Source organism: Bos javanicus, chromosome 25, assembly GCF_032452875.1.
Source record: "Bos javanicus breed banteng chromosome 25, ARS-OSU_banteng_1.0, whole genome shotgun sequence".
Taxonomy (NCBI): domain Eukaryota; kingdom Metazoa; phylum Chordata; class Mammalia; order Artiodactyla; family Bovidae; genus Bos; species Bos javanicus.
This window is the reverse complement of record NC_083892.1, coordinates 24937298-24962962: the sequence shown is the minus strand read 5'-3', so window position 1 is coordinate 24962962 and position 25665 is coordinate 24937298. Positions and strand designations below refer to the sequence as shown.

Sequence of the window (25665 nt, the reverse complement as noted above, 5' to 3'; positions counted from 1 at the left end):
TCTATTTCCCATGAAGTGATGGGACTGGATGCCATGGGGAGTGTAGTTTCAGGCATGGCTGGATCCAAGAGCTTAAGAGGTATTATCAGGAATACGGGTCCACTTCCTAGCTCTGCTTTCCAATGTGTTGGCCTCACCTCAGATGAGCTGTTCCCTCCTGGCTCTCCCCTCTAACCCAGCCCCGTCCCCAGCTGCTTCAGGATTAGCCCACCCCTATAGCACGTAGGAAAAGCATACGGACTAGCTAGGGTCACATGTCCGACCCTGAACCCTCACTGAGACCAGGAGGATGGCATGCACTCTGCAGGGTGGGGGGGCCCGGGTCACGTAGCCATTCCCAGACCTGGGGTCAGCCCCCCAGTGATGCTGACACAAGCTCAGGCACCCAGGGTTGTCTCCTCCCTCCTGATGCAGGTGCCTTGCAGCAGAGCAAGGTGAGGAGAGTTTGGACTTGGGGTCAGGAGCCCAGAGTTCAAGCTCTGACTCTGACCTTTAATTCAGGGTGTGACCGCAGACAAGTCACCGGTCCCTTCTGCACTTTCACTTCATTTGTTGAATGGATATCCCGCCCCTGGGAGCCTGCAGAGGGAAAAGGCCTGGGCCAGGAGCAGTGGGTGGCACCCTCCTGCCTCCAAAGACAGGGTTGTTAGTAACTGTATGGCCTGGACTCTGACCCCCTCACCCCGTATTTAGGGCTCTGTCACACCTCCAGGCCTTTGCTCAAACTCTTCCCTCTGCCTGAGTAGCTGGTGTCCCTTACAGCTCCTATTCATTTTCCAGAGCCCAGCAAATACCACCTCCTCCCTGAAGACCCCCCACGGCCTTCCTACTACCTGCTCTGATCTCCCATCCAAGTGCTGGGGTTGCCTCATACCAGCTAGGAGTGTCGATTATAAACATCTCTTCCAACCCCGTATTTAAAGCCATCAAGTCCAATTGACCGTGGTGAAATGTTTTCACTGTGGAAATAAGTAAACCCTGCAAGTCAGGCTTTACTGAGGAGGGCTCCCTATGTGCCTGCTCGGGGGTGAAGCAGCTAACACAAGAGGTGACGTTGCTGCCTTCTGGAGCTTGTGTTTGGCATTTCATCCTTGTCTCTAGCAGCTGTTCATCTCCATCCATCCATCCAGCTGTTCTTCCCTCCAGCCTATGCTTCTCTCCACCCACTAATGCACCCACTCGTCCATCGGTCATCCACCCACCCACCTCCTGGTACTCCAGCCCCCCAGGTGGGCCAGCTCCTGTCTCCCTTCTGCACTGACTTTTATGAGCTGGGTCCCCTTCAAGGACCCAAAGTGTCGGTGAGGAGTCCTGTCTGGCCCAGGCCAGAGACCCGTGCCCCTCCCCAACCCTGGCCTGCCATCAGCGGGGGTCACAGGTGTCCCCTCCTCCCCACACCTGGGCCCAGAGCTCTGGGTGCTGGAGAGCTGAGCTGCTTCCCCGGAGAGCCGACGGCTCATGAGTGCCTGGAGCCCGTGGTCTCCCTGAAGGTGTGAAACCACAGCACACCTTGGCCCAAGCATCTCCGGGGCGACGGTGGGGGGTGGGGAGGGCTGCTCACACCTGCAGGAGCTGTGGTTTCACACTTGTGCTCCCATCTGCACCTCGCACATCCTGATCCCAGCCCCACTATTAAGACCATCAATGTTCTAGAATTTTCAGAACCAAGGAATCCGGTGTTCTCAGCGACTTCTGCCAACCACCGCCCCCCTCCCCCTTTTACAGAGAAGTCAGAGGAGCCATCGGCAGGACTGACAGGTCAGCCTCATCCAAAAGCTGAGACAGGCCAGAGCTTCAGGTGGTGCCCTGCAGCCTGACTTTTGGGAAGGACCATGGGCCAGGCAGGGCCAGGCTGGGGCAGAGAGTCCCTCAGGGCTCTGAGAGCTGGTGGCTGAAACAGACTCTGCTATTTTAACCTGGCTCAGTGGCCTCGAAAAGCCTGCCTCTAAAGGTGAGCACCCTTAGGAGAAAAATGATCTCTTTTCCTTTCTTTTGATTTTGATTTTGATTTTTATCGAGCTGTAGAGAAGGGGATCGGAGAAGGCAATGGCACCCCACTCCAGTACTCTTGCCTGGAAAATCCCATGGACGGAGGAGCCTGGTAGGCTGCAGTCCATGGGGTCGCTAGGAGTTGGACACGACTGAGCGACTTCACTTTCACTTTTCACTTTCATGCATTGGAGAAGGAAATGGCAAGCCACTCCAGTGTTCTTGCCTGGAGAATCCCAGGGACGGGGGAGCCTGGTGGGCTGCCGTCTGTGGGGTCGTACAGAGTCGGACACGACTGAAGCAACTTAGCAGCAGCAGCAGCAGCAGAGAAGGGGATGGGGAGGACTTCTGCACGTTATGCCCCACTACAGAGATGTCCATTCTGATTTTCCTGGGATCTTTTTTCCTTTTTTAAAGTAAGAATTGTTTGCAATGTGCAGCACCAATTTCCAGCTCCTGTGAAAAGCTGATGTTCAGTAAGTTGCCTTCAAAATGTTGCAAAGAAGTATTTTCTTAGCATCTTAATTTCACATTTCAGCAGGCTCTCTGACAAACCATCAAGAACTTGACTTCCTCTAATTCCCCAGGATGAACAAATAAGATGCCAGGGACCAGGACCACCGTGTCCTTACTGCCTAGTCGTGTTCTTCCCCCACCGTGAATGCCAAGAGGGTCCTCTCCCAGCATCCCAGCACCTGTGTGTGCTCAATAAATATCTCTTGGGCGCATAATGGGAACAACAAATGCGCAGCAGGCGCCCAAAAACAAAATCTTGGTTGCTGAGGGGCTGATTCTAAGAAACAAAGCTGGTTTTCAGCCCAGAATCCCGCAGGTGCCGCTCTGCAGGGCGGGACAGCCCGCAGGTACCTGGGTCTGTCTGATTTCTCAGCCCCACCCAACCTCCAGCACAGACCGTGGTCCTGGCCACAGAAGGAAGGAAATTGATGTTTATTGAGGGTCTGGGCTGCACACCGTATGTGGGCGACCTCTCTGATTTCTCCACAGGGTAGGTCAGGCCACCCACATGGTCCAGACAGGAAACTCCAGCCCAGAGAGGGGAAGTGACTCGCTGAAGATGGCACAGCCAGGAGGTGTCAGAGTCAGGATTCAGAGCTACATCCATCGCCCACCCCCCGCCAGTCTTCCCACCCCCAGGGTCACGGTGGGCTCGCTTGGTCCCCTTTCCCGCCCCCTTCGAGGTGATGAGGAAGAGTGTGGATCTTGTGCGGCTCCCAGAGGCAGGACCTGGGGTGGGGGGCGGTGGGTGCTGGGCTTGTGGTCTGTCCCAGGCAGGGCCCTGGTCCCACCGCATGACTGGCTTCTTGGCACGTGTCCCGGGGGCCACCCCCACATGGCTGGGAGGGAGACTGTCCTCGTGTGCACAGAGGCACGTGCCGCTCACATTCATGCATACGGGGAACTCACATCGGCACAGACACACACATGGCATCACCACGGGGGTGCTTCCTGTCCACCCAGGCACGCGGGCCACACACACACACATGCACAGCCACGCCAGTGGGCCCCTGAACCCCAGATGCACACTCTGAACACCAGGCTCAGGTGTCCCGTCGGGGCATCGCTAGCTGGCCTGGGACCCCGGCGGCGTAGGTGGAGGGGCCATGACCACCCACTGTCGGAGGTAGCTCCTGGGGGGTTCCTCGTCCCTGGGGCTGCTGAAGTCACTCTCCACGGGGCTGCCACAGTCAGAGTCCGCGAAGCCGCTGTCAAACGTGTTCATGTCCAGGCCGACCGGGGGCGAGCCCGCCTCGCTGTCCGACGGCCCAGGTGTCCAATCTGCCTCATCCTCACGGGACAGCCTTAGCCGGTCAAGGAGGCTGCCCGGCCTCATGGGGCCACCGGCCGAGACACAGCCACAAGACAGGATCGTGGTCCCTGTGCTCAGGAGCCGTTCCTCTGTGTCCGGACCAGGCTCCAGGACAGTGTCCAGGTTCAGGGCAGGGTAGCCATCGTCCCCACAGGTGCAGGGCCAGCCACACAGCCCCTCCGCATCCACCACAGTCACCGTGTCGATGGATACCAGGCCGTACAGCCGGTCCTTCTCCTGGCTGTAAACCGAGCTGCCCAAGCTGCCGGCGGTGGAGGGCACTGGGCCCCAGGAGCCCGGCTCAGGCACTCCGTCAGCTTCTACCAGGTCTGTGGGCTCCGGCAGCTCCGTGGGCACCAGCCCCTTGACTACACCCTGCGGTGGGCATGGGCTGCACATCTCAAGGGCCAAGTGCACCCCTGGGCTCCAGGGCCTCAGCTCCAGGCTGGAGGCAGTGAAGGGTGTGCCCACCCATTTCTGCAAGAGAGGCAAGGAGGGAGAGTCATGGATGGGAGCAGGGACAAGGGTGCTCAGTCACTGGGTCATGTCCGACTCTGCGACCCCTCGGACTGTAGCCCGCCAAGCTCCTCTGTCCATGGGATTCTCCAGGCGAGAATCCTGGAGTGCACTGCCACTTCCTCCTCCAGGGGATCTTTCCAACCCAGGGATTGAAACTGCAACTCTTGCATCCCCTGCATTGGCAAGTAGATTCTTTACCACTAGGGCCATCTGGGAAGCCCACGGACAGGGGTAAGGGGGTAGGCTGTTTATGCATAAACAGACACAGAGACAAGACAGACAGAAAGAGAGACAGAAAGGAAGACTTCAGAACATAGATAGATGGGGGTGGGGGAGATTAGCACCCAGCTGTGTCCCTGTCCAGAGATGGTCCCCCCCACTGTCCCTGCGTCCCTGGCCCTCAGTTTCCCCACCTGTAGCAAGGAGCCATGGCTCTTGGGAACCTGCAGGCGCAGAAGATCCACTGCTCGGTGGCCTGGGATCTGTGTGGGTGTGGGGTCAAGACTCCCGAGTAGCAGGGACAGAGGGCAGGAGGCCCTGAGGACTGAGTGGCAGGGTCCCCACCAGGCCTCCTGTTTTATCTTCCTTGGGGAGATTTCTCGAAACCTTGCTTCTCCTGTTTATGTCCTTACTAGGGTGGACATGTGGCCAGGCCAAAGCCCCTTGCTTCTCGGGTCATGGCTGTCCCTTAGAGGCTCACACAGTGCCTGGCAGACAGTAGACACCCAAAAAGTATATATTAAGTAAATGAATGAGCAGAATGAATCAAGGACCAGCCACTCATAAAGGATAAGGTGGTGGCAGTGGTTCAGTTGCTCATTCATGTCTGACTTTTGCAACCCCATGGACTGTAGCCCACCAGGCTCCTCTGTCCATGGGATTTCCCAGGCCAGAATCCTGGAGTGAGTTGCCATTTCCTTCTCCAGGGGATCTCCCTGACCCAGGGATCAAAACTGCATCTCCTGATAAGGGCTGCGGGGCAAGATGAACTGAGGCAGCCATCCTTAAGCTTTAAGGGTCTCCCTGCCCTTGCCTGCCAGGGGTTCCCCTCATGACACAGGGTCTCCATCCAGTCGGCAGAGAACATCCCTGAGAACCAAAATCTCCCAGTTTTGAGCTCCCTGGTCAGAAAGCTCATCTCAGAACCCTGCTGAGGCCCATCACCCCTGATCGGAAGTCACTTCTCAGCTGTGTGGCCTTGGGCCAGTTACTTGGCCTCTCTGTGCTTCCTCATCTGTAAAATGGGCCCGCTAACAGTCCCCACTCCACAGAGTGGTTGTGGGGATTAAATGATACATTGAATAACATCTGTGGAGCTCCTAGCAGAGCAGCCAGTGCACCAGCGAGGGCTATATGAGTCTTGGTAAAAACAAACGCAGAATAGACGTGAGAGCTGAGCTTCAGAGAAAGGGCAGAGGAAAGAGGAAAGGTTGGCTGAACGTGATGGAACCTAGGCCCCGCCCCCGCCTGTCTCTGAGCCTCAGCCTCTGGGCTCCTCGTGTCTCCCCTGGGACAATGGAACACCCAGCCACCCACTCGCAGGGGCTGCTACGCGGGTGAAAGGGCGGAGGCGAGACAGCGCTCCTTGATGGCCAGGCAGCCGGCAGGTCACACCTCCTGACTTTCAGGCTCGGCTGGAGCAGGTTGTCCGCCCCGCCCGCCATCACCACATCCTCTCTGTGGTGGCTGCCGCCTCCGGGGGGGTGGTGGGGGGGGGGGGGGGGGGGGGGCGGTAAATGGGCACAGAGAACCCATGGGTGCTGGCAGCGGGGGTGGGGGCCCCATGTATTTTGCAGGTGGGGCCATTTCCTTCCCAGAAGCTGCTCCCTCCCCACCTCCAGAGCAAGGGTTTCTACAAAAGGACTGGGAGGCCAGTCTGGGGCTCAAGGGACCACCTAGCTCCCCCTCTGCCCCAGTCTGATTCCTTGGCCTGAGAAACGCTGCAGGATCTGCAGTGTTCCTGCTCCACGGGAACTCCTTCCTGCACTTTGTGGATGGAGAGAATGAAGTCTGGCTCCGGGCTGGGCAGGGATCTGGGTGCCCACGACCTGCAGGGTGGGGCTGGGGGGTCCAGGTGTGAGGGGAGACGCAAGCTCCCAGAAGACGAGAGGCTCCAAGGGGCTCATCACAGGGTGGGGATGCTCACCTTGAAGTCTCCGCTGTGGCCCACGTACAGGGGCTGGAAGAAGGGCTTTGGGCTGGACACCTGCAACCATACCTTTTCCCACGGCCTGGGAAGGTAGAGACGAGGTGAGTCCTCCCAGAGGGCAGCAGGGCCTCCTGCTCAGCTGCACCCCAAATGTGTCCTGTGGGAGACTCAGTGTCTCCAAGACACAACTCGGGCCCCTCCCTTCCGCCCCTCTGCCCCAGGCCTCAATTTTCATATCTGTAAAATGGGGCAGCGAGTCTCCTGAAGGTGCAGTGTTCAAGGGCTGGGCTGCCTGCTCTGTGCTGAGCTGACGCTGCCCGGCTCTGAGCCCTGACTCCTCCTCCACCCTCAACTCCACGGGGCTGCGGGGAGGAGTCGGGGAGTGGAGGCCCTGGGCACCCCAGCTCCTAGAGGTGTCCCCCAAATCCTGGCCCAGGCTGAATCCCTCCCTGCCTCCCTGTGCCCTGGCCTCACCTCCAAGGGACCTTCAGGCCCAAGAAGACAAAGATGAGGCAGACCAGGATGAGCGGGATGGGAACCAGGTGAAGATACAGGTCTCCCTTTCTCTCTGGGAAGGAAGCAAACGCTGGGTGACATTGACTGACTTTTATAAGAGGCCACGCGGGTGTGGGTGGGGGGCACTGGGTCCAGGCTGGTGGGGAAGAGGGTGGGAAGGCTTCTGCTACCTCACAGTGGGATGGACCTGGGTCCAACCCCCACCCCAGGCAAGTGATTTTAATCTCTTGGAGTCTCCCTTCTCTTATCCGCAAAATGGGCATAATAATTCCTACTTCACAGATGTATTAGGGGGATCAAATGCCCTGCCGGGAGACGTGCCTAGCACCCAATTCAGGCCTTGGCAAGCAGGGGCCCTAGAAATGCTATGGAGTGGCAACCAGCGGGCACAGGACTCAGTGGGTACCCTCCAGCCAGGCTCGGGGTGGCCGCACTAGATCTAGTACAAGGAGTGGGTGTCAATCCATCCACCCATCCCTGTTTCACATCTACCTTCCGGCTGGGTGTGAAAGACGACTGGGTCACTCCATTCGCTCCAGGTCCCCTGGAAGGTGGAGCCGGGCTGGGGCCCTGCCCGCACCTGCAGCTCGTAGCTTGACCCACTGTGGAACTCCAAAGGGAGGAGAAAGACGCTTCTGGAATCCTCTGAGATCAGCTTTCTCCCTGGACTCTGTTGGCACAGGGAAAGGATGCACCACATCATGAACCCCCAATCCAGCCCCGCCAATCCCCAGCAGAACCATACTTCACCAGCCCCCACGAAAGGGGTGGAGTCTCTCCCACAAAGTCTCAACCCTCTCCACAAGAATCAAGCCCCAGTCTGAGTTCTGGACACTCCGGCCTGGGCAGCACCGAGTCGTGGCCTCACTAAGATATAGTGCTCTGTTCTGTTTCTCTCTGATCCAAGCTCATCCACTCACAGGCCTGGCAGGGGACCCTTCCTGGCTGGGCTTGGAAATGTCCCAGGAGCAGCAGTGACCATTCCTGGGAATATTTAACTGACAGCATTCCAGACCTTGGACACTTCTGTAATTTGTCAACAGTGGGTATTTTCCATAGTGGGCATTTCTGGGCATCTGTAACTACAGGCATCTTAGCAACTGATGCCTCCGCAAGTCTTCCACTGGGGACAGTCTGAACAATGGCATTTATGAAAGTCTTCAACTGGGACCATTCTAAAGGATGGATAGTTCTAAAACTCTTCAGCTGTGACTGTTCTAAACATCAGGCCATTCTGGAACTCTTCAACACTCTAAACAAAGAACGCCTTCAGAAGCCTTCACATTTGAAACAACGTTCCCTCTGAACTTCCTTGGTTATCAATGCTTCTGGAAGTCTCCAACAGTGGCCATTCTAAGTCTAATGGGACAGTTCCAGGCTGCCCCATTTCTGAAACTTTTCCTACTGTGACAGAACTAGACCTGAGATAGAACCAGGGATGGTGCCGATCCCTTCCTCTTTGGCACGCTGATAGAAGAGGACACAGGGACAGGAAGGAAGGGATTTTAAGGGGTCTCCTACCCCGGGGAAAAATGAGACGAGGCAGCATGGAGTGAGAGAGCGCCAGGGAGAGCGTCCATCCCTCGCGAGTCCTTGGTTTCCACTCTGGACCGTGAATTACAGGCTCACCTGTGGCTGCCCCTCCTCCTGTCTGGATGCTCTGTGCATCCCGTCCCTCCCGCCCCCGACGCCCTCCACCCCAGTCCTCTGAGGGCCTCACCTGAGCCCAGGGCTCTCCAACCTTCCTGTACCGCAGCTCATACTGAAGTTTGTCCTTCAGCGCATAGACACGGTCACTGGGACTGAAACTGGAACTGGAACTCCAAGAGACATTATAATATCCAGAGAAGTTCACGGTCACGTTGAAAGGGGGAGATGGCTTGACTTACAGGAAAAAGCCAGAAAGAGAAAAATGGGATGAGATTTTGCAGCAGCTGAGAAGGATGCGGTGATGGGAATAAATTCCCTTATGCCTGATCCATTCTTGATGAGATGAAGACTAGTGACCCTGAATGACTTGGGGTGAAGCACCCCGTCTCCTGGCCTTAGTTTACTCATCTGAGAAACGGGAGATTTAGATGAGATTGGGTTGCAAACGCAACCCAATTGGGCAGGGGACAGAGATGGATGACACAGATTTGGAGACCAAGCCCTCCCAGTCTCAAGGGGGATGCTACCCCTCAAGGGGGCAAGAATGCAGACCGGCGGCGGCCAGAGGGAGAAAACCAACGAGACCCACATGTTCTCCATGTCTGTTCTAAATGACGGCATCGTGTTCTTTTAACTGCAGCTTCCTTGAGAAGTCAAGAGACTGTAATTAGCATCAGGCTAATTAATTAGCACAAATTATGTTAATGATGGAAGTTACCACCTCTGAGTGCCTGCCGGGCTGCTCTGCAGGAGTAGTTTGATGCCTGAAGGGGCCCTGGGGATGTGATGTGAATGCTGTCATCTCCTGGACATTTTCTGGAAAGTGCAGGAGCAGAGATCTGAGTCACCACACCATGCCCTCTAGGGCTCTGTGATCCTGCTTGCCACCTGCCCCTGTCTGGGGGAATCTTAGCTCCTTGGGACAGAGGTTTTGTTCTCCAGTCAATGCCATGTCCACAGCTCCTAGGACAGAGCTGGCACACAGTAGGCCCTCAAGAGATGGTTGTGAAACCAACGTGCATCCCCGCCAGGGATTTCAAACAGCAACTCTGAAGCTGCGGACAACTCGGCACCCTGAACTGTGATGGGGGAAGGCACACGCTCAGGAGGTGGTAGGGGGCAGGGGGAGTTTCATTGTCACCTGGGACTGGAAATGCTTCTAGATCCTCTCCTCTTTTCCCCAGGCCAATGGAGGCCTGGTTTCCCACTTTCTGGTATGTCCTGGGCTGGGTGGTGTGGACCAGAGCCGGGGATCAGGGATGGGGTCAAGGACAGGGGTCCAGGGCCCAGGAGAAGAAAAGGGTCTGGGCGTAGGGGAGAACAGTGCCCCCTGCCAAATCTGGGTACAGGCCTGGCTTCAGACCCTGGCAGGGAGGGGAGGCAGGACCAGAGGGAAAAGTGACTTGGAGCCCCACTGTGAGGTGGGGGGCAGTGGAGCAGTCCCTCTCCTCTGCAGGGGCAGGCTTGCTGTCCGCCCGGCTCTCTCAGAGGGGCAGGAGGGCACCCCTGTTCTGTGAACTAGCCACGCTTGGATCTGCGTGGCTGAGAGAGCGTGCGGGCACGCGTGCCCGTGTAGGAGTGAGCATGTGGGCAGGTGTCCAGGCTGGATAGGCTGAGGGGGGGGTGGGACACCCATGCCTGTGTTCGAGGGTGTATTTATGAATGCGTGTATGTGAGAGAGACTCTGGGTGTGTCTGGGTGTGTGTGAAGCTTTGTTCACACTTTGTGTGGTGTGATACCCACAGTGAAATGATCCAAACCTAGACCCCCAGGGTGTGAATGGCACACACCTTCTCACCCCACGCCCCACCGTTGGGGATCCAGGGCCAGAAACTGCCAAACCGTGGAGGCTGAGCCTTCCCGAGGAAGACAGGACTCTCTTAGCAGTCTGTGTTTGCATGCCTCTGGGCACGGGACTCTCACCCCCTCTCCCTGGAAATCCCACTTCGGACACACCTGGACCCAACCTGGTTCTGGACCCAGAGAGACAACTGCTTCCAGAGAGACAATTGGGCCCCTTCTGCCTGTGGATTCCCCCCTACCGCCAGCCTGGAGGGAGATGCTGGGCCTCAAGGAGCCAATGAATGGGAGAAAACTCAGCGAGGTTTTTCTCTTGGGACCCAATGTCCCCCATCATGGGAACAGAATCCCTAAGAGTCAGGGTTCAAGGAATCCTCACTCTATAAATAGGGAAGCAGTCCAAGGTCACAGACAGGCAGGGGCTGAACCAGAACTGAAGGCCAAGGTCCTGGGTCCCAGTCCAACTTGTTTCCATAACCCTGCTGCCTCTCTTTGGTTAAGACTCAAACCTACTGATCAACCCATCACACTATAGCAAAAAGAACTCTAAGGAGAGGGTGGGCCTGGGGGGCCAGCCCAGCGACCATGCATTCTCCTAAACTCTGGGGGCTGAGGGATACTCACTGCTCGCAGCCACTATAAAGCTGCCACACTCCTGGGAGTAGTTGCCGGATGGGTCTGTCATGCTTACATTGAAGAAGTCGTCAGCCATGAGGCGGAACACATTCATGTGGCACGTGTACGCCACGTGGGTGGCGTTGTGGGTGGACCGGAGGAGGCTGCAGGAGGTGACGTCATCCTCCAGTTCTCCATATGTGTCATGCCTTCAAAGACAGAGCAGCCAGTCATGGCTGGAAGCCAGCAGGGCTCAGGGCTCAGGGCCAGGGCCCAAGCCCAGAATCTTGGTGCTGGGAGGGATTTCAGGTGGGGCTGGGGGGTTACTTGGTCCAACTGCTGCTTTCCCAGGGAAGATATTCCTTCCCTGAAGCAGCCCTGATGGACTGTGTCCAGGCTTGGCTTGTATGCCTCCAGGGGACCAGGAACTCAATACCTCACTTAAGAGCATGCATGCACATGTACTCAGTCGCTTCTGTTGTGTCTGATTCTTTGCAACCCTATGGACTGTAGCGCACCAAGCTTTCCTGTCCATGGGATTCTCCAGGCCAGAATACTGGAGTGGGTTGCCATGCCCTCCTCCAGGGGATCTCCCTGACCCAGGAATCAAACCCATGTCTCCTGCATTGGCAGGTAGATTCTTTACCACTGAGCCACTGGGGAAGCCCCATTTGAGAGCAATAGCTTTTGACTTTGGAAATTTGGGTCATTCTTTCCTGGACTGAACCTAAATATATCCCTGTCAGTTCCATCAACTGTATCACTGTCCTAGAGGAAGGAAGCTAAGCATTTCAAGTCTCCCTTTTGCCCACTTTCTGTCCAATATCTGATGCATACCTAATAAGCGCTTGTGCTCAAGGCCAAGATAAGAGCTAAATGAACTTTACCGCCTGCTTTGGGTGGCCTTCAGGAAGGCTGTTGGTATAAAGTTAGGGGAAAATGCTCTGGCTTTTTAACTGCCAGTGAGCAGAAACAGTGGGTTTTGAAGTATGTATAGGAGTTCACCAGATATTTATTCCCCTACCTACCTCTTCAGGCTATGAACATAACCACCCTCCAGGGCTAATATGGAGGCATGGACTCAGTTCTCTGCCAAGTATTTACTGGAATAGAAACTTCTGCTGAAAAAAAAAGGGGTCTCTAAGACTCTTAGACTGCATCCAGGGGGACCTTTAAAAATTCCCTGTCACCTCCATGCCTAAAATCCTCAGGTGGCTTCTCACCACCCACACAAATAAAAGCTGGCCCCACCTACCACTCCCCTCTTTCCCTGGTGGTTCTCCCTTAGCCTGGCTTACTCTGCTCCAGCCACACTGACCTCCTCCCTATTCCTCAAACTCACCATCCTGTCCCCACCTCAGGACCTTTGCACATGCACTACCCTCTGCCTGGAATGCCCTCTCCCCAGCTCCCTGACTGCCTTCTCCTCACCCAGAGAGGCCTGGCTGGACTGCCCTGGCTAAAGCCGCTCTCCCCTCATGTTGCTGACTCTCTACTCCAGGGTCGAGACTCCTGGACTTTAAAGCACGCAGTCTCAGAACGTATCCTGTTGGCTGTTTACATGGTTATTGTCTGTCTTCCCTGCAGTGTGTCAGCTACACGACAGCTGGGACTTTGTCAGTCTTGGGCTCTACTGAGCCCCCAGTGCCTCCAAATGTCTGGCAAGAGCTTAATAAATATGTTCTGAAGACGTAAGTGAATGAACCAACGAATTGGTGATGACAGAATGAAAGCCACCTGTTTTCTATCCTGAGCAGTATATTGACAAAGACTCTCCTTGACCAGGCTCAGCTCAGGCTCCTTGGAAGTCTCTCTTTAACTAGGTGCTGACTTTGGGGCATTGGCTAATTTCAGCAAGGATCCTGTTAACTCAGCTTAGCCAGAATCGTCCATCCTTCACAACTGGTCAATTTCCTCATCCTGAGCCATTACCCAGGTGATGTCTGATCATATTGGGCTGCCATCAGTTCAGGTCAGTTTATCTGGAACTCCCTCCGACCCCTGATGTTTCCTCTTAGTGTTTTTCCATTCACTGCCCTTCTCCTTGGCTATAAATTCCCAGTTTTCCTTGTTGAATTCTGTTTGAGACCAATCTTTCTTCCCCACACCAAAACCCCCAGCCCCTACACCTATCATGATGGTCTTGAATAAAATCTGCCTTGGGACTTCCTTGGTCGTCCAGTGGTTAAGAATCTTCCTTCCAGGGCAGGGGGCGTGAGTTTGATCCCTGCTCCGGGAACTAAGTTGCCATGAGGCAACTGAGCCCGTGTACTGCAACTAGAGGGAAGCCCATGCATCACAACAAAGAACCAGCACAGCCAAATTGTTTTTTTAATTTAAAAATAAATAAATAAAATAAAAGCATGAACCCCTCATTCTGTTTTAAAACATAAAGTGAAAAAAATACACCTTACCATTCTTTAACAAGTGCAATGAACAATGTTTTCTTTAGCATTATGCACTAATAGGGACCCGCGGATCTTGGAGTCAGACTGCCCGTGTTTGAATCTGAGCTCCACCATTCACGGGCTGTGTGACCTTGGGCAAACTGCATAACCTCTCTGATCCCTAGTGTCCTCATTTGTAAAATGGGAGTAATAACTGTGAGACTCAGAAATGATCATTCATGTGAAGCATAGCTGGATGTGGGGCATGTATTCAGTGTTCAAGACAGCCGTGGGAGTATGGTCATCCTGAAGTCTCAAACCCACAGTCAGGCCTGTGTGGGCAAGAGTATGGTCTCTGTAGCCCTGCTTACTGGACAAGTCTCAGGAGCCCTGTGTGAACATCTGTAAGATGGGTAGACTGATTCCCAGACCACAGTCAGACAGTAGCTCATGGTCCCAGATCATGTTCTCAGCCCACAATGAAACCAAGTGCCATTGTGAAAGGGCTGAGTGAACCCGCACGCAGCGGTAGATATTTTTAAACTGCTTAACTACCTGCTAGGAGGGCTTCCCTGGTGGTTCAGTGGTAAAGAATCTGCCTGCCAATGCAGGAGATGTGAGTTCGATCCCTGAGTTGGGAAGATCCCCTGGAGAAGGAAATGGCAACCCACTGCAGTATTCTTGCCTGGGAAATCCAGACAGAGGAGACTGGTGGGCTACAGTCCATGGGATCGCAAAAAAGCCAGACACAAAGACTGTACAACAACAAAACCTGCCAGGCACCCAGTCGGTCCAATTCAATCCAAGGTCTCTGGTGGTCCTGCCTCATCCCAGCCCTCCAGGGCTACCCTGAATATCATCCCCAGGGCTGGTGAGGCCCAGTCACTTACCAGGTGAGGGTGAGCGAGTCGGGGTGCCTGGCCCATGTGTCCAGGATGCAGGTGATAGTCTCGATGTAATCGGTGTAGCAGACGAGGTTGGAGCAGCCCCAGGCTGGAGAGTCAGGGGAGACAGAGGCCTTGGTGAGGGGGTAGGGTGGGGGCTGCAGGGATCGCCACCTCCTAACCCCTTGAGGGCTGGATGGTGAGGGGAAGTGGGGGTCCCTGGGCCATGATGAATATGATGATTCAAGGGCCACTGAGATGAAGGACTGGGGCAAGGGGGGTTCTTGCCACCTGAGAATTCTGTTTTTGAGCCCTCCAAAATTTTGAGGCTGGCTGGGAGGATGAGATTCCTAAACTAAGCAGGTCCCTACCATGGGCTCTCCCCACAAGCCCCGTGTCCAGACACCAGCTCATCATCCCTCGTGGCCAGCCTTCCTCTCAAGGTGGCGCATCCTGAATGCCCCAGATGCCAGATGCATCTGCGTGTCCCGTGAGAGGGATTCACGCAGCCAGTGAGAGACAAGGAGGAGCGTTCTATTCCCCTGCAGTTGGTCTCAGACAGGACAAAGACCTCGGTGACCGGAAGTGCTCTGAAGGAGCAAGAAGCCTTCAGAAAACTGAGAAGCCCTTGAATATTTTTGCCAAAATGTATGTATCCTACTACCCAAAGCGCCATCACCACCGCCAGAGTGGCACAGGTCTGGCCCTCGCAGGCAATTTTGTTGGAAGATTTCATACTCGCCCACATCCAATGTCAATTGCTTCACTTTGGTTCTAAAAATATAGGTCCAATCACAATTTAAATTTTGGTAAATGTTTGACAAAATCCACTTGAGTTTTAGCTCGGTTTTGTTTTGTAAGATCAAGTGCCAACACTGCTATCCCCCACCCCCATATCCCTACTATTTACCAGAAATCTGTTCCCCTTTTAAGCGGATTCATTCTTAGTGGCCTTTTCCTATTTTTCCTTGACTAATGAAGATCCAGAGGGTGGGAGTACATTCCTCCCAGGGCTCTGTCTAGCTCAGAAGCTGGATTTGGAGCCAAGAACATTGTTGCTGGAAACAGCTTTTATTTCTAATCCCACCACTATTTTACAGTCTTCCCTGGTGGCTCAGCTGGTAAGGAATCTGCCTGCAATGTGGGAGACCTGGGTTCGATCCCTGGGTTGGGAAGATCCCCTGGAGAAAGGAAAGGCTACCCACTCCAGTATTCTGCCCTGGAGAATTCCATGGACTATAGGAGAGGCAAAGAGTCAGACACGACTGAGCGACTTTCACTCTCCTTTCCACCATTTTACAGATGAGAATACTGAGGCTCTGAGGCTGGGCTATGCCTCCTGTCTCTCTCTTTGGTCTGGGCTGATGAAACCCAGGAAGGGCAGAAGCTAATCTCTGCTGGGTCTTTACAGCCGCACACATGGCAGACATTGCTAATCGATCACGGCACTGTTTCCAGCGGGTGTGGCCTCAGAATCCTTAGCACAGTTGAGAAGGCTTCTGGCAGCATTAGCAAGGGATCTGAGATGTGGAAACCAATCCTGTTCTAGGAGGAGGCATCCTTTGGGGAGGAACATAGGGCCCGTCGGTGGGCACAGAAGGGCGAGTTCAGATAATTTGTGGAGAAAAGAGGACAGATTTGGGCAGGACCCAAACCCATGTGGCCATGTCCTCTCTGGGTTCGTATCCTGGTTATTCTCTCTCAGGACTCCAGAGCTTGGAGGCTTAAGGCCACCAAGGGACAGCTACTGTTGTTCAGCCACTAAATCATATCCAACTTTTTTGTGATCCCATGGACTGTATATCCGCCAGGTTCCTCTGTCCATGGGATTTCCCAGGCAAGAATACTGGAGTGGGTTGCCATTTCCTCCTCCAGGGGATCTTCCCAACCCAGGGATCAAACCCATATGTCTCCTGCATTGGCAGGTGGGTTCTTTACCACTGAACCACCTGGGAAGCCCTTACCAAGGGACAAGATTTGTCTCGAATGTGGAATGAAACATTGAGGAGGGGACAGCAGTCCCAGAAACTAGCATGGAGGTGGCATCAGGGACCAGAAGGAGTAAAAACCCCATCACCTGGTCAGTACCCTGAGCCCTGGGCAGAGAGCCCCAGGGCCACCATCCCTCCACCCCCACCCCCACCCCACAGGGTTATCACAGCATGTGGGAGGCAGTGGGAACCAAGGAAAGTGGACACGTGACTCACAACAGCTCCGAGTCCCTGTTATTGGACACTGACTTCTTGAGGGGGTGTGTGCATGTGGAGGTATTTAGATGCTATCATGCTGGGGCAGCCCACGCGGCCTGCACGAGGCACTTACGCAGTAAAAGCAGTTAAGACCATGGGAATCGGGCAGATTTTGGGAACCGATCCCAGCTCCGCAACTGCCTGCCTGTGTGGCCATGAACCTGCCGCCCACCCTCTCTGAGCCTTAGCTTCCTCAGCAGAGAACTGGGCGTCAGGGCTGCGTGAACTTCACAGGCTGCTTGGCGGTGCCCGGGACACAGCTGCTGCTGCTGCTGCTAAGTCGCTTCAGTCGTGTCCGACTCTGTGCGACCCCATAGACGGCAGCCCACCAGGCTCCGCTGCCCCTGTGATTCTCCAGGCAAGAACACTGGAGTCGGTTGCCATTTCCTTCTCCAATGCATGAAAGTGAAAAGTGAAAGTGAAGTCGCTCAGTCGTGTCCGACCCTTCGCGACCTCATGGACCGCAGCCTACCAGGCTCCCCTACCCATGGGGTTTTCCAGGCAAGAGTACTGGAGTGGGGTGCCATTGGTGCCCGGGACACAGCAGGAGCTTGGAATTTATGCCCGCGAGGTGGGGAGAGGCAGCAGGTGACCTAAAGGCCCTTTAGTGCCAGGCCGGGCTGCTGACCACTCAGAAAGGAAAAACAAAGGAGCCTGACATCTGTTTCCTGACGGAGCTATTTGAAGCTCTGGGTCTTTCGGTAAAAACCGGAGAGAAATGCCCATGAGTCAGCAGAGCCGCGGCAGAGGGCCCCGCCCCCCCCCAACCCTGCCCCCAGTCCAGCCCCTATCTGAGCCTGTGTGCTGTGTCCGCCTCCTCCCAGCAGGCTTCCTGGATCTCTCAGCCCCGACTCTGCCCCCAAGTGTAACTCCTGGCCTCTCCCAGCTCAGGGCTTAACATCTCTGGGGAATATCAGTGCCAGCAGTGAACCCAGGGATTGTTGAAAACCATCTCCTAGGAGATGAGGAGAAACTGAGGTTAGACCACAGGCAGGACTTCCTCCCTCCAAGAATTGGGAGCTGGCCAAGGCAGAGAGCCATGGAGATGAAGGATGAAGTCTTTCATCCTCCCCTAGACCCAGCTTCCCCAGCCAGTGAGACCTGGAGACCCAGGACGGTGGGCTGGATCACGTGGGACTCGCGTGAACCACTTCTAGATGGTGGAGCTCGCTGGTTGAATGGGTTCTGGTTGATGCAGAGAGGGCTACTGCATCTGTGTCAGCTGTAAGTGGACAGATGCTACAGGCTCAGACCCTCTAGCCCCGCCCTGCAACCCACAAGGCCAGCATGGCCGCTCCCCACCTGCAGACCTTGGGGCAGCTACTTACTTCCCTGGAGCATTAGCAGGAGCAAAGTCGCAGCCCAGGCACACGGCATGCTGCCTCCCGGAGCCTGGAAGAGACACACAGCGAGAGGGTGAGCCTGGCATCCAGAGACCAAAGGGCCCTGAACTGCCCCACTCTGGTCCGCATCCCTCCTTTTGAAGACTTGCCTCTCAGTTCCTTGGATTTGTTTTTTTTTTTGCGGGGGGAGGGGGAAGTGTTTGAGGAGCCTGTGACTGCTCCCAAGGGTTCCTGTCCCTTAGAAGTGGCCAATTTGCACTCCCGGGGTCCCTCCCCCATCTCCCCCGCCTTCTTCCTGGGCACCCAGCACAGTCACAAGTGAGAGGGGGATGGAAATGGGGAGGAGCTTGCTATTCAAAGATTCCAATAAACCTGTCGCTGTAGCAGGATGTGTGTGTGTTTATCCATCTAGATAAGAAAAGGGAGAGTGGCTTGGAAAGTTGTATTTGATAAGCAGAGATGTTTCCTTCCCATGAAATCCCCATGTTGATGTTAGCCCAATTAATTGGCTTCTTGTTGCTGTTGTTTAGTGGTGTCTAACTCTTTGCGACCCCATGGACTGCAGCACACCAGGTTTCCCTGAATTGGCTTCTCACTGAATAACAAATCCAAGATTAGACCACAAAGGAGATCACTGCCTAATACTAAGATATGCTTAGCCCGATAACTTGACCACAGAGCCTGCCTGGGTGAGCCCACCAGGAAGCAACGGGGAACCCAGCCTGAGCACGTGAAGTTGCCCTAGACTCACCCTGATCTGTGTGAGACTGAGAAGAGACCTCTTTGGAGATCCGAGTCAGCCTGTCCAGGAAAAGCAGACTTTGGTACCCTGGGCAGAGGGACAACTCACCAGGCTGGCACTTTGCCAGCTGCACCCTCAGTTCTGTGCCTGCGTGGGATGGTACCAGTCAGAGACCAGTGGGTCCAGGAACCCCACCCAGATTGACCCCAGAGACAGGGGTGTAGCTGGATTTGAAGCCCAGAGGACTGACTCACGCAGGGACCAGGTCACATGTGTGGCTTCTTCCGGATGCCATCCCTGAGCCTGGGTTCCCCAGATCCTACTCTGGCCCCCAGGAGAGCTTCCTCTGAACTCCCTAACAAGCCACCAAGCAGCAGTGGCAGGGCACAGAGAGGCTCAGCTGTGGAACTCTGGGCTGGACACTTCCCCTCTCTGAGCCTTATAAGTAGGAAGGTGGTAAAGCCCGCTTCCAGGATGCCTTCAAGAATTCAAAGACTCCATTTACAGAATTGCTGGGCCCCTGGCAGAGCCCCTGACATGTAAATGCTCAAGAAATAGTGATGGATACAGGCTTTTAGAGCACCAGAAATGGACAGACTCCCTGAGCGACCCAGCCAAGAGGTTCTTAAATGTCTCATTTTCAAAAAGTTGGCCATATTTGTAGATCATGTATACTACTGTTTATTTTCTCTAAATGAACTCTTCAAAATTTAACTCCAACCTCAACCTAAGCAATAATGTTCATGGTTGTGCATTTTTTCCACAATACACTTTTTTGGGGGCCTCCTTACATGGCTTGCAGGATCTTATTTCCCTGACCAGGGATTGAACCAGGGCTCACAGCAGGGAAAGCATCAAGTCCTAACCACTAGACCGCCAGGGAATTCCCTCCCCAACACACTTTAAAATGAATAATATCACTGTTAAAATAAAACAATGTTGGCACAGATAGTATTTAAATCTGCTCTAAGGAGCTCTGCTCATGCCTGGCTCCACGCCCTGGAGGAATCTGATCATCACATTTTAGGGATCCTGCTTCCCATTAGAGAAGATGGAGTGTGCATCTGCCCCTCACTGATGTGTCCACATCTCTGACTCCAGCCTCGGCACAGGGCCTGGCATGGCTCTGTCCACATCCCTCCCAGCGGCTCCATCTGGGGCCACAGGAAAAAGCACAAGATTCCTTGTCAGTTTCAAGGTCCCTCATTCCTCAGCTTTGCACCAATGACAAACAAGCCCCTGGGGAAGGAGAGGATGTTTCTGCTGCTTCTGTCTTCCAGGCATCTCTTCCCCTTTTACGAACAGCCCCTCCAACTGAAGCTGACTTGAACCAGGGTGTGCACCTAATCCAGCTCTGACCAATAAAGCACTCCACCCACCTGGTCAAGTGAGGGGATCAGACACAGAAACCAACCCAGGCAAGGCCAACGAGAGCCATCTTGGAATTTCTTCTAGAACTCTATTAAGAGGTAATCTTTTGGGTGCCTGCTAAAATCTGGTAGCTATCTTTGTCATCTCTTGGTGGTGGTGGTTTAGTTGCTAAGCCATGTCCGACTCCTACGACCCCATGGGCTGTAGCCTGCCAGGCTCCTCTGTCCATGGAATTCTCCAGGCAAGAATATTGGAGTGGGTTGCCATTTCCTTCTCCACTGTCATCTCAGAGAAATGTCAATCCTGAGAAATACAGATCCAGAGTCCCCATGGCAGCACTTGAGGGCCTGGATCCAGCTGTACCTGATGTCCACACCTGGATTTAACATACACCAACCCTCCCCCCACTCCACCCACCTATTTGGTAGAATTATTTTTCTGTGGCTTGCTATCTAAGATACCTGACATAGTAGAACAGAACAAAGAGCCCCAAATTTGTGGCCAGAGCATCTTGGAGCAAAGAATAGCTTTTCTTTGGTTTTCTAACTCTCTGACCTCAGTTATCATCTCTAAACTAGGGGCAGGAATGCACACAGCACCTGGCAGTTAAGAAGAGTCAGTGGGAAAGCAGATGCCGCAGTGCTCCGTGAACCGTAACGTGCTGTCCAGGGGGCTGGATTCTTGCTCTTACTGGCCAGTTGCTCTGAATTACTCACCAGTCCCCAGCATCCCAGGCCTCCTCATGCCTCCCTGCCTTTGCATGAGACAAGTTCCTGTGCCGAGTTTGCTTCTTAGACATCTTCCACGCCCCCCCCGCCACTCACTCAGTCTTCATGACCCACCTGCTCCATCCCTGTGTCCATGAAGCTATGCTGGAATGTTCTAGAACTCCTGCCACTTACTGCCTTCAAGGTTCTTACCAGTGCTGTGATCTACTTGCTGTTTCTCTTTATCTGGTCTCATAGTTTTTGCTCCAATAAACATCTCAAAATGGAAAATCAGACCATCAATAGGTACATGCATGCATGCTCATTTGCTTCAGTCATGTCCAACTCTTTGCAATCCTATGGACTATAGCTTGCCAGGCTCCTCTGTCCGTGGGATTCTCCAGGCAAGAATACTAGAGTGGGTTGCCGTGCCCTCCTCCAGGGGATCATGCCAACCCAGGGATCGAACCCATGTCTTCTGCATTGCAGGCTTTACTTCTGCATTGCAGGATTCTTTACCACTGAGCCACCAGGGAAGCCCTCCTTCCACAGGTGACTAGTATGAAACAGAGAGGCAGCATGCACCACGGTGGTTAAAACACAGACTTGGGCCAGCCCGCCTCAGTTTAAACCTCAGCACTGCTGATTATACACTGTGTGACCTTGGGGAGTTTACTTAACCTCTCGGGGCCTCTGAGGCCTCATTTGTAAAATAGAGATATTAATAACCTACCTCATAGAGTTCTTGGGAGAGTTGTCAGTGTTTTTAGAGCATTTGGAACAGTGCCTGGCATGTTAATAGGCATCGTATACGTGTTTCTTAAACTAACCAACTCACCATGAAACAAAATGCAATGAAATGTAAAACCTGAATACAAGGAAAACAAAAGACAGAAATTGAGTTTTAGCAAGACACTCTTCCTTGCTTAAGACTCTGATGAGTTGGAGATCTGGTTTGCCTTTGTTTAAAAAGGGAGATTAAAGAGTATCAGAGAGAGGTGTTGAAGACATACTAGCATCAAACTGAGATTCTCCCCCTCCACCACCACCTCGTCAACAGCAGAGGAGCCAAAGAAATTTGAAAAGGGTCTCACTCTCTAACTAGGGGGTCCAGGGATATTTAAAACCATCTAAAACAAGCCACTCAAGTTCTGGGAAACATCAGCCTTGAATGATGAAGTCTTCAAGTCATCTCCTCTGGTTTCCACAGCACTGAGTACAAAGGCCTCCCAGTCCCATGGCCCTTCCTGCCCTGAATCCATCCCTTTACGGGGCTTCCTGCTCAGCAGACTCCTGAGGGCAACAGCTACTTACTCCCTAGGCGCACCCAGACCAGCAGGTGTGCTTCCTGAGTGAAGGACAGAGGGTGCCCTGCAGCCTCCTACAAGGAGTGAAGGCTGAGATCTGCCAGGTGCCAGCTGTGTGACGCTGGGCAAGTCCCTAGCCTCTCTGATTCTGTTTTCTTATCTTTGTTGCAGGCACTAAATGCAGAAGTACAGCACAGTCCTGGACGGGATAGAGCCCTAAAGAAGAGCTTATCCACAAGGCTCCAGTGCCTAGGAATGATTTCTGAGGTTGTGGTCATTCAGACTAAAAGTTGGCCAAATTTCAAGAGAGTCTGGGGATGTGGAGCAGACTCGGGGGAGGAAGGCAGATGGAAGCAGGTGCTATGGAGAATTCAAAGTGCTTAACTTCACAGTCAACAGGGAAATGCAAATGAAAACCGCAATAACATGCCATTTAAATTTTATCAGATTAGTAAAAACTGAAAGTCTGACAATATCACATGCTGCTGAGGACGTGGCGTAATGGGAACTCTCATTTACGGCTAGTGGAAATGTAAATTAATACAACTGGTCTGGAAAACAGTTTGGCATGGTCTAACAAACTTGAGAAGGAAACAGAGAAAGGAAATGGCAACCCACTCCAGTATTCTTGCCTGGAGGATCCCATAGACAGAGGAGCCTGGCAGGCTATAGTCCGTGGGGTCGCAAGAGTTGGACACGACTTAGTGACTAAACCTCCTATATAAACAGCTCATACAACTCAAAAAGATTTAAAAAAAATGGGCAAAACTAGACAATTCTCCAAAGAAGACATATAGATGGCCAACAGGCATAAAAAGATGCTCAACATCTCTAATTACTAGAGAAATGCAAATCAAAACTACAATTAGATACCATCTCACCCTGGTTACAGAGAAGGCAATGGCACCCCACTCCAGTACTCTTGCCTGGAAAATCCCATGGATGGAGGAGCCTGGTGGGCTGCAGTCCATGGGGTCGCTAAGAGTCGGACACGACTGAGCGACTTCACTTTCACTTTTCACTTTCATGCATTGGAGAAGGAAATGGCAAGCCACTCCAGTGTTCTTACTTGGAGAATCCCAGGTACAGGGGAGCCTGGTGGGCTGCCGTCTATGGGGTCGCACAGAGTCGGACACAACTGAAGCAACTTAGTAGCAGCAGCAGCAACAAACTTGAACAGGTATTTGCCCTAAGATCCAGCAATTTCACTGTGAAGTATACTACTGATGAAACACTGGCACATGTGTACAAGAAGCCGAGGCAGAAATGTTTGCAACAACATTGACTTAAATATTGAAAAACCGGAAACAAGCTAAATCTCCGTCAGCAAAAGAATGGAAAGATAAACTATGGTGTAATCACCCAATGTGAAAATGAATCATAGCTTCACACAACAAAGCAAATGACTCTTACAGAAAAAACAAAAACAAAAAACCAACCAAAAAAAATAAAAAAGCAAACGACTCTTTCTGAAGAAACAGAAAAGTAAGTTAGAAAAGAACACAGGCATAATAACACTATCTATGTCACTTTCGAGACACTTCAGTCATGCCTGACTCTTTTTGACTCCACAGACTGTAGCCCACCAGGCTCCTCTGTCCATGGGATTCTCCAGGCAAGAATACTGGAGTGGGTTGCCATGCCCTGCTCCAGGGCATCTTCCCCACCCAGGGATCAAATCCCAGTCTCCTGCGGCTCCTGCATTGCAGGTGGGTTCTTTACTGCTGAGCCACCGGGAAAGCCCATGTGTCACACAACACCATGTAAAGAAGCTCTATATATTGTCTCAGTGAATATCCATGTGTCCTGAATATATAGAAAAAACCCAAGGGGATGAGAAACATCAAACTCTGAAGAGTGTAAACTAGGAGGGGATGTGATCAGGTGGGGATCTTCAGTGGTCTCAACAGTTTGGTAAAACTGAGTGAATGGTGTTGATTATATTTTCCTTTATACTTTTGTATATGTCCAAACTATTTCATAACATTTTAAATGTAAGTGAATTATAAACTAAAATGTGAAAGAATACTTTCACTTCTGGCTATGATGAAGTAGTTGGTAACTAATTAACCTTCTTACTAAGAACAACTGTTAAGCAGGAGGGGGGAAAAAAAAAACCAAACTATTAGGAAGCATGAGAAAGCAACCAAGTGAGATAGTACTTGAGAGGCCAGGGTGCCAGAGAGAAGGAAAATTCTCTGCACGCAATGCCCCCTTAAATAATTTGCCAAATCATTGCATTCCAAGAAACCTAGCAGAAAGCATCTGTTAAGAGGCTAAAAAAACTAAGAAGAGATTTTGTCAGTTTCACAGTGCTAAGGAGAGAATCAAAGTTTAAGAAAAATGGGCCCCGATAAATACCCAGTTATTCAGGGGGAAAAAAAAAGATGCCTTGGGAATCAGGAAAAAATCAGAAATATTCAGCCTTCACTGCATCAAGATAATCTGCCTATATGCTATATGTGAGCTAGGAAAAAAAAATCAAAACCTATCCAGAAAAACTTGGCTTCATCTAAAGCCTCCATTCTTTTCATACACAATGTCCAGCATTGAATTAAATTGACAGGACAAACCAGAGAACAGTACCAAATGACCAAAAGCCAAGAGAAAGAAACAAAACCAGAAACAGACACATAAGTGATCATTAGACAGAATTTAAAATAACTATGATTGGTCTTCCCTGATGGCTCAGTGGTAGAGAATCTGCCTGCCAATGTAGGAGACCCGGGTTTGATCCCTGGGTAGGGAAGATCCCTTGAAGAAGGGAATGGTCCCCACTCCAGTACTCTTGCCTGGGAAATCCCAAGGACAAAAGGAGGCTGGCAGGCAACAGTCCATGGGGTCAAAAAAGAGCTGGACATTACTTAGCGACTAGACAACAACAACAATGATCAATGTGTTCAATAATTCCACCAGAAATAAGCAATGTATTTAACAGCAGAAACTCGAGAGCTGAAAGACACAATAATTGAGATTTATAAGAATGTAACAGATGGATTTGGGAGAAGGTGATGGCAACCCAGTCCAGTACTCTTGCCTGGAAAAACCCATGGACAGAGGAGCCTGGTAGGCTGCAGTCCATGGCTCGAGAAGAGTCGGACACGACTGAGCAACTTCACTTCCACCTTTCACTTTCACGCATTGGAGAAGGAAATGGCAACCCACTCCAGTGTTCTTGCCTGGAGAATCCCAGGGATGGCGGAGCCTGGTGGGCTGCCATCTATGGAGTCGCACAGAGTCGGACACAACTGAAGCGACTTAGCAGCAGCAGCAACAGATGGGTTTAACAACAGATTAAAAAATCAGAAGAGGGGATTGGTGAACTGAAAGATTGGTAGAAGATAATCAGATTGAAGCATGCAGAGAAAAAATGTTTAAAAATACAGTAAAGATCAAAAGAGACATATGAGACATTGTGAAAAGGTCTAACAAATGTATTTGGAGTCAAGAAAAAGAGGAGAGAGAATGATTCAGAAGCAATGATAGAGAAACTGGTTAAGAATTTTTCAAAGCTAACAAGAAACTTTAAGCTACAGATTCAAGGAGTTCTATAACCACCCCTCCCCCAAAACGAATACAAAGAAAACCACATCTAGGCACATCATAGAA

The 25665-nt window shown here is 52.5% G+C and overlaps 1 protein-coding gene across 3 annotated transcripts in view; it reads right to left on the bottom strand.

Moving 5' to 3' along the window:
- Positions 1 to 2922: 2922 nt before the first annotated feature.
- Positions 2923 to 25665, bottom strand: part of IL21R (interleukin 21 receptor) — a 60166-nt gene continuing 37423 nt past the window's right edge. For all 3 annotated transcript variants that reach the window (XM_061401493.1, XM_061401494.1, XM_061401492.1), the window contains 8 exons: positions 17915 to 17978; positions 14344 to 14446; positions 11076 to 11275; positions 8722 to 8885; positions 7494 to 7671; positions 6960 to 7053; positions 6483 to 6567; positions 2923 to 4294 (listed from right to left, as the gene is read on the bottom strand). In XM_061401493.1, the coding sequence (XP_061257477.1) occupies positions 3572 to 4294; positions 6483 to 6567; positions 6960 to 7053; positions 7494 to 7671; positions 8722 to 8885; positions 11076 to 11275; positions 14344 to 14446; positions 17915 to 17963 (1596 nt within the window). In that variant the 5' untranslated portion in view covers positions 17964 to 17978 and the 3' untranslated portion in view covers positions 2923 to 3571. The remainder of the gene's footprint in view (positions 4295 to 6482; positions 6568 to 6959; positions 7054 to 7493; positions 7672 to 8721; positions 8886 to 11075; positions 11276 to 14343; positions 14447 to 17914; positions 17979 to 25665) is intronic.